The 8246-nt window shown below is 41.3% G+C and overlaps 1 protein-coding gene across 1 annotated transcript; it reads right to left on the bottom strand.

Moving 5' to 3' along the window:
* Window positions 1–242: 242 nt before the first annotated feature.
* Window positions 243–8246, bottom strand: mat2ab (methionine adenosyltransferase II, alpha b). The gene is made up of 9 exons (XM_041787368.1): window positions 7983–8246; window positions 6629–6706; window positions 6138–6260; window positions 5550–5662; window positions 5322–5465; window positions 5014–5232; window positions 4741–4923; window positions 4494–4627; window positions 243–1994 (listed from the first exon to the last, which is right to left on the bottom strand). The coding sequence occupies exons 1-9, from the start codon at window positions 8071–8073 to the stop codon at window positions 1892–1894; spliced, it is 1188 nt and encodes a 395-aa protein (XP_041643302.1). The 5' UTR covers window positions 8074–8246; the 3' UTR covers window positions 243–1891.

Here is an 8246-nt window from a genome sequence, read left to right as displayed (position 1 = left end):
AATCGACCAAGGCACACTCTAAAATTTAAGACCACTCACAAATAAAGACACTTTAAGATCTTACATTTTCAAAAAACTAATTTAAGACATTTTTAATGCTATGCTGAAACTGTTTTCATATCTGCTGATATTAACTTTTTAAGCCAACATCTGCCGATACCAATAGCATGCCGATAGTACTGCGCATCTCTATTAGATGAGTTTTGCCACTCAATAAGAATAAACGGCACAAACACCAGTAGTTTAAGGGAGTAGTTGTTTATTACAGAGCATAAAGAAACTACCCAGTCAAGACATGAAGCATTACAGTTTGAGCTACGTGTTCCTTCTGTTGAATGCATGTTGGCAGGAGAAGAAAAGCAAACAGGGAGTAGAGGAAATAGAAAAGGCACTCTTACACTTACTGTAGCCAACGGGATGACCTCCGAGAGGTAAAAGGGAACAAAACCAAAAGTCGAAACTCTATCCCACCCATGAGACGGCCGTGTAAACGAGGCTGGTTTCTCTGTACTACACCAACCAAATGTCAGCGTCCCATTAATGAGGATAGGTATGAGCCAAAGCATTGCACCAGACATTTTAATGGGATTTCAACACCAACCCACTTCATAATAAGATCTACAGTCCAAAAATAAAAAAAGATTGTAAAATAGTCATTAACAGTAGCCAGCGTAGGCGGACCAAAGCTTTTCTGTACAACACTCTGGAGCCTCCAGCCAAACACTGAAAAATGATCAAGTCAAAAAGGTATTCAAGATTCAGTATCCATGTTGTGTTTAAAGCTGCCTTCTGAAACCCTGGCTTCTCTGTATCCACGCCCGGTTTCAGAGAACAAATAAATAGTGTTGAGGTTCGAGTCCTAGCCAATAAGACTCTGTGGCAAAGAACATGCTCCTTCAAGGCTAAAGATGGGCACCAGGTTTCTCTGTAGCTACACCTGCCATCAATCTCCTCAAGGAGCACAAGGGCCTTTAGTCACTTCAAACCATAAAAAAGTGAAACTACATTTAAAAAAGGACTCATTTAAAATAGAATTTCAATGCATAAACAATCCAATTTTTCATCTCTATCAAGTATCACCAACACCCCTGCAGACCAGAGCAGTGACATAGCAGCTTCTGACTTTTCTGTATTACGTCAGAAAACAGCAAAGGTCTGTAGAGGCATCTGAGGCTTTATGCTCACTTAAGAGCTTCATTTAGGATTTGGCTCACCCTTTAGCCTGCAATGCATAGCATTTTTGTGAAAACGGCAACAACGCTTTGAATTTTAATTGTGCCATTCTAGCATCCTCCACAAAGTTGAGGGAAGTAAACAAACAAAAAGGAAAAGAACACCGGGCCAGTGAAAATTCAAAACAGACGGACCAAGGAGGAATGTTTAGAACGAATATTCATAATGCTGCAGATCCAAACGACCAAATTATGCTCTTAAATGAATTTTAGGTGTTGATCAGACTTCTTACATCAGTAGCACCCGTAAATTAAGAGGGGTATCGCATATAGCCTAATATGCTATCGCCATGACGCTGAATGTTAGACTGATGATACTGAAAGGTGTGGAATGCTGAAAGGAGAACGCAGCTACTGTGGGTCTACGAGAAGCGGGGGAACCTAAAGACGAGGGAGGACAACTTAGAGCACTATGGAGCATGAGTTCATGGAACCCATCCGCTTCTTTCAACATCAAGTATCTGAGGCAAGCCTCCTACGACCCAGTGACACTGTAACCAGCAGAAAACAGTAACAAGACAAAAAGAGGGGGTAGAGTGAGGAGAGGAGTCATGTGTTTAAAGTTGCCATTATGAGAGATGAGCGCATTTCACCCCCGGGACCTTGGAGGCTTCTCTGTAGTATACACCAACAAGCCTGGGGGGAAAAGCTTAACAGGTTTAGTACTTTAACTTTTTGGGCACCTCCCATGGGAAGGCGTCTCGGCCAAAGTGGCCATAGGCAGCAGTCCTCTGATACATGGGCTTCTTCAGATCCAGCTCCCTGGAATACATAATCAATAAATTTAGCAGTAGTCACACCACACGTCTTTATATGCACACTTTCATCCTCATACACAATCAAACTGCGATCAGCCTTAACATTATGGTCACCAGTGCAATCCAACAAAGCACCTCTACCATAAATTCTACCTTGATGAGCCATTACTGTTGAAGATTTTGGTCAGAGAGGGGATTATTCCGCTTTATATTTATTGACATAATGCTGTCAGCCCTGACTGATAATAAATCACATCTGACTTTGGAGGGCAAGTTGGCTTAGCTTTTCAGTAGAGACGCACAGATGCATCAGTTTAACATCAGCCATCAAATGTTGTGGAATGAACAGATTTCAGAGAGAGGGGATTATTCCACTTTATATTCATTGATGACGTTCTAGTGGATGTTGGTGTAGATGACCCCATTGGGGGAACTGATCATTATGGGAGGATTTTCATTATTTATAAACATGAGATCAGTAGACCAGAGTAAATAATTGTCATCACCGATTTGCTCACCTCTAAAATGTAGATTCTGTCTGCAAAAGAGAAGCACTGCGTGTGTAGTGTGCTGTGAGTTAATCATCCTAATCCACTTGAAGCGGCTGTTGTAAAATCCTCAAAACTTTGTTTTGAGTGCCATTAAAGATATTAATCCAATGTCTAAATACTTGTTAAGGCTGGCAAAACAGCTAGTTACCTAATGAAACAAAGTGACGTAATGCTGCATAATGTATTTGAAGTCCGGTGGTTATAAAAGTAAGAGGATAAATTAAACATGATGATTTGCTCGAACGCAACTTTAAAATGAGGACAGTAAGGTTTTTGATTAATGTAACCAAGTTTAAGTTCTGAGACCTACCGTCTTTTATTCTTTTCAACATTTGCAATGTTTAGCCCAATGGTTTTCGAACTCAGTTTGCCCAGACCAAAATCTCAACGAAAACCGTGCAAAATATCTTCCTTAACAGGGTTTACAGTATTTTTAGTTGGTGTATAGTTGTAGTTATGATACATGGCTGTACAAATTCTCATGGCATGCTTAAACTTGTTTCACAGCAAGCGTGTCCTCGTCACACCTTTTGAGAGCCACTGATTTATCCTATTCAACAGGCTTTTTTTTATGAGTGTTAATAAATCAACACATGAAATGAGTGAATCGTAGCATTGTGTAATTCAGTTGTCCTTACTGTAGGATCTGTTTCATTGCTTCTTGGGAGGTTATTGCACTGTAAAAGCATGTTGACTAAACAAGGATGACATCTGTGCTCCTTTCATCAGGTTACGCTGCCACCTATAGGAAGTCCCAGTGCTCTACAAAGCTTAGTAGACTGACCAACTGCTAGACTAGCTGCTGTCTCAAAACTAATAGGTACCAGATTTGTAGCGCTCACTCAGATGATTGGCATCAGCTGCAAAACTAATCAAGTGAAATGTTAAAAATAACTGATGATTTAAAAAGACATGGATGTGGGCCAGTGTATTTCATGGGTAGAGATGTACGCGATTAGCTGTCCAAGCAGCTAAAGTTGGATCCCTCCTTAGTCAGCAGCAGAATTACAGTTAAAGCTATTCTTAGGATTTTTAAATCTGTTCAGGCCCATATTCCTGGTCAAATGCTCCGCCTAAACTGTAACACAGCTGACCACCACTCGCTGCCTCTGTAGCTGTGGTTAATGGCTACTGCCAAAATGCTCTTTAATCCAATGTAAACTGTGGTGAACTGATAGCATCTCATGGGAACAGCACTGTTTAGTACCATTTTGACCTAAAAAATGGGGAGTAAGTTGATGTGGCTGTGCCAGACTTTACTGATGTATAACGGAAGCATTCAGTTATGATATTCAGCACAGGAATGTGGACATTAACCTGCAAAGAGAATTAAAGGCTGGCTACATTTTGTGAACAAACTCCAAATTGTTTAATGTTTAGTGTGAAATTTTACAATTTTTCTTGACTGTAGACTAGTTGACAACACTATTATTGGAGTTGAATTGGGTGTTAAATTCTTCGCCTAGGAACGTTACCATTTATGGTAGAATTGTTGTTATCGACTGCATAGGTAGGTCATATTGTGGCTGACTGGTGTAAGCAAAGAAGAAAAAAAAAATCCAAGAGGTTTGTAAGAGCAGCTGGTGAAGAGGGAATCATGTGGTGCTTCGCAACTTACCAACCAATCTCATCCCTGAGCAGTATGTCGCTGCAGCTTGCAGATGGAAACCACACTCATCCCATTTTTTAAAAAGGAAACTTTTCTAAGTGAGCTACACGACTAAATGTAATAAATATCTAACTGTGACTTCTGACCCAAATAATGCAAGAATGTGCGATTAGTAACACTACCGTGTAACTGAGTAAAAATAAATCAAAACAAAATGCCGGCAGCGGGTCTGAGTCTCAATCACCCTCACTAAAATCTAGTGCAAAGGGGCGACATTTGACCATATTAAGGCACAAGAAAAAGGGAAAAACCAGGCGCTGCTGCTTCAGATGTTATACACTACCTGACAATGACTCCAGGACGCAGGTCAAAGTTCTTCTTCACAATATCAAGCAGCTCTCTCTCACTCTTGTTGGAGGTCCCATAGTGGAAGATAGAAATGGAGAGTGGATGGGCAACTCCGATAGCATAAGACACCTAATACAACATGTACAAACACACACAAGTCAAGCATTTTTATACACACCAAAAGAGCTCTCGCAGCCCTGCACATTTAAGAGAAGATGGGAGGATTGGATGGTGTAATTCACCTGGACCAACACCCTCCTGCACAGCTCAGCCTTCACCAGAGACTTGGCCACCCAGCGTGCAGCGTAAGCCGCAGAGCGGTCCACCTTTGTGTAATCCTTGCCCGAGAATGCGCCACCGCCATGAGCTCCCCAGCCTCCATAAGTGTCCACAATGATTTTACGTCCAGTCAGACCAGCATCACCCTGTGAGAGGAAAATATGCAATATTGGGTTATACCAGGTAAATGATTTAGCGGGTAAAAAAAAAAATGTTTTTCCTCTGTTGTGAAGTACCTGTGGGCCTCCAATGACAAAACGCCCGCTTGGCTGCAGATGGTAGATGGTGTCATCGTCCAAATAGATGCAGGGAACCACAGCCTTGATGACTTTCTCCTTCAGGGCATCTCTCATCTCCTCCAGGCAGACGTCTTCGTCATGCTGCACAGAGATGACGATTGTGTGCACACGCACAGGAAGCATGGCGCCACGGTCCTGGCGGTACTGGACGGTCACCTGACAGGATAGTACAAGTTAAGATGAGTTTACAGAAATCAATCTTAATAACTCATAGCAGCTGATAAAGGTTAGCATGACAGTTCTACCTGTGTCTTTGAGTCCGGTCGGAGCCATGGGAGGGTACCATTGCGACGCAGCTCAGCCATCTTGGCGTTCAGCTTGTGGGCAAGGATGACAGTAAGAGGCATACACTCCTCTGTCTCATCAGTGGCGTATCCAAACATCAAACCCTGCAGAGTAAGAGAATTTTAGTGTCCAAGTCATTTTAAAGACTGGCAGAGAAAAAGAAGCCTAAAATGCTTAAGGCCACAGACCTGGTCCCCTGCTCCAATGTCCTCCTCATTGCGGTCGATGTGAACACCTTGAGCGATGTCAGGAGACTGCTGCTCCAAGGCAACAAGCACATTACAGGTCTTATAGTCAAAGCCTGTGCAGGAGAAACATAACAGCAGGTAAATACACCATCCTAAAATGGTCCATTTTTAAAACGGCATCCCTTTAAAATGTTTGATATCAAAGTAGTATACATTTCTGCATTTTTATTGATTAACAGGTAAAAAAGTATAAAGGCTTAAAAAACGACCTCTTATTATTTGGGCACAAAGGAGAGAACTAAATCCTTCTCAGACTGCAAGCAAGCTCCACTACAGTCTAAATAGCACAAAAATTGGCCACATTTCAGAACCGAAATGCTGCCAGTGGTTAAGTGCAGTTCAGACAGAACACAGCAGTTCGTCTGCAATTTTTTAAAGATTTATATAATAAATTACCCAATACCGATGTGCAGAACCTCCAATTTTGTTGCTGTACTATCTGACCAGGCAAGTTTTTTTCATATAACACCCCAAAAATTCCACCCTTCACCTTTCATAAATGATACCAAAGAGAAAACAGTGCCTGACCTTTGCAGGAGTCATCATATCCAATTTGGCGGATGGTTTCGCGGACAACTTTCTGGTAGTCCACTGTGGCACGAGATGTCACTTCCCCAGCCAGCAGAATCATCCCAGTTTTGGCAACAGTCTCTGCACAAGGCAAAAAAAAGATGTAAGAAAATCAGTCAGACTCAAAATTTAACTGTCAGTAACAGAATCCGAAACGAATATGTGGCTTTAAAGAGCTTATGTCCAACATATTTTGGGAAGTAATTGCAACTGTTATAAAATGTGATAACATTAGAAAGGTCATGATTTGATAGTATGCATGTGTGTATTAATATGCATGCAATCATTTTAACTGATTAGATGTTCATATTTGATTTTTTATTTAGCTATTTATCATTTAATACTAAAGCTGCACAGCAACCCTAGATAAAAACAGCACTGATCTCAGCAGACTGTCATTATAAAATGGAGATTTAATGAGCAAATGGGAAAAAATGTATAATTCTTACCACATGCAACCTTGGCATCAGGGTCCTGTTTGAGATGGGCGTCCAGAACTGCATCACTAATCTGGTCACAGATCTTGTCTGAAAAACAATAATACTATAATTTAACACCAACAATGACTGACTATGGCACAACTCTAGCTGGCGTAAACTGTTTGAGTTCTTGCAAAACATTGCTGGTGACTGTTTCTCTATTTTATCTGTGCTGTCACTGATAAAGAGCTGCTAAACTGCATTTTGTAATTAAATATTTGGAACTTTCCCTTGTGGGACTAATAAAGGAATATCTTATCTTGTCTCTTATAATATTGACAAATTATCTAAATTCTACCCTACAACTAATAGCTGTGGTGTATCACAAGATTGAGTTTTAATAATTCACAATTCCACATTTGAGCCGCACATATAAAAATAGCAGTGGATTATTATTTTTTCAAATCTGATACCACACCAGCAAAAAACACAAGTAATAGGCACCCAATGTTGGGTAGTTTGTTTTCTGTTCCAACTAATTGCAGAAAAATTCGTGCACGTTGGCATCATTTCACCCATGCATTGACAATTTAGTTTAGAAATTGCTCTTTTGCCTGTGGCAGTTTCTAGAGAAGCCCGATCGGATATTTTTCTGTACCTAACAAAACATCGATTCTTAGGAAAACAGGAGCGGTTTCTTTATAAGTACAACGTTGACTCTGGCACATTAGCAACCCAAGCTTGGCTCGTGCTCAGTGGGAGTAGCTAGGATAGTCGCCATTTCAGCATGCGCACATGTGGTGGGGAAAGGAGCGCGCGCAATTAACCGGCAACCGGAAAGCGAGAGTGATAACACTCCTGTACTGGACTACAACATATACGGAGCATGTAATTAAACACCAACAACCAAACCACAACGATAAGGCACATTTATAACATTTATAGTCTCAGTTCTCTGTACCCCTCGTGCCTCAGTGGTAGTCCTGGCACGTTCAACCATAAACGTCTATCAGGTTAACGGTATTTAATGACGGTTACAGGCATCATAATAACTACAGTATGTCTTTCTACAACGCTTGTGGCAAATGTCAACGTTTAAAACGGATATTTTGAGGTCTGGTGTTGATAAACATGTCGCGCAACATCGCCCTATCTTCAGCCTTCAGATTAGCCAGCTAACGTTAGCAAGTAGCGCGTGCTCTGCTGAAACCGGCCCAGCTGTATTCAAGCAGCGGAAGAGGCCGTTACGCTCTAATTTACATCATATCTTCATTCATTTAAACTGCCGCTAAAGCCATAAAAATTGAAAACAGAGGCTTCAATATCAACAGAGAGGTTAACTATCTAAGAAAAGCTGTTAAAATGACGGTATATCGAGTCTCACCAGGGTGTCCTTCTCCGACCGATTCTGAGGTGAACAAGAAGCAGTCCTCGTCAATGAGGGAGTTATGAAAACCGTTCATCTGTCCGTTCATTGTCGTTCACGGCGGCTGCTGGTGTGAATTCTAAAACTGTTATGACGTTATTAAGAAGCTAACTAGTTATTCTTCTCAGAAGCAGTGCCTCGTAGTTGCTCAGTTAAAGGACAGCACCACTCTTTCGGTGTATTGATCCCTAAGCCTCAGCCTCATGGCGCAGAGCTCCACTA

The sequence above is a fragment of the Cheilinus undulatus genome, linkage group 5 (genome assembly GCF_018320785.1).
Source record: "Cheilinus undulatus linkage group 5, ASM1832078v1, whole genome shotgun sequence".
Classification (NCBI taxonomy): Eukaryota; Metazoa; Chordata; class Actinopteri; order Labriformes; family Labridae; genus Cheilinus; species Cheilinus undulatus.
This window is presented reverse-complemented; position numbering and strand designations above follow the sequence as displayed.

Excerpts from the sequence above, each read along its gene's own strand:
- mat2ab (XM_041787368.1), bottom strand. The coding sequence starts at position 8,073 with ATGAACGGACAGATGAACGGTTTTCATAACTCCCTCATTGACGAGGAC. Across the intron at positions 5,663-6,137 it reads ATATGATGACTCCTGCAAAG|GCTTTGACTATAAGACCTGT; the intron begins GTCAGGCACTGT and ends TCTCCTGCACAG. Across the intron at positions 1,995-4,493 it reads CGTCCTGGAGTCATTGTCAG|GGAGCTGGATCTGAAGAAGC; the intron begins GTAGTGTATAAC and ends TATGTATTCCAG.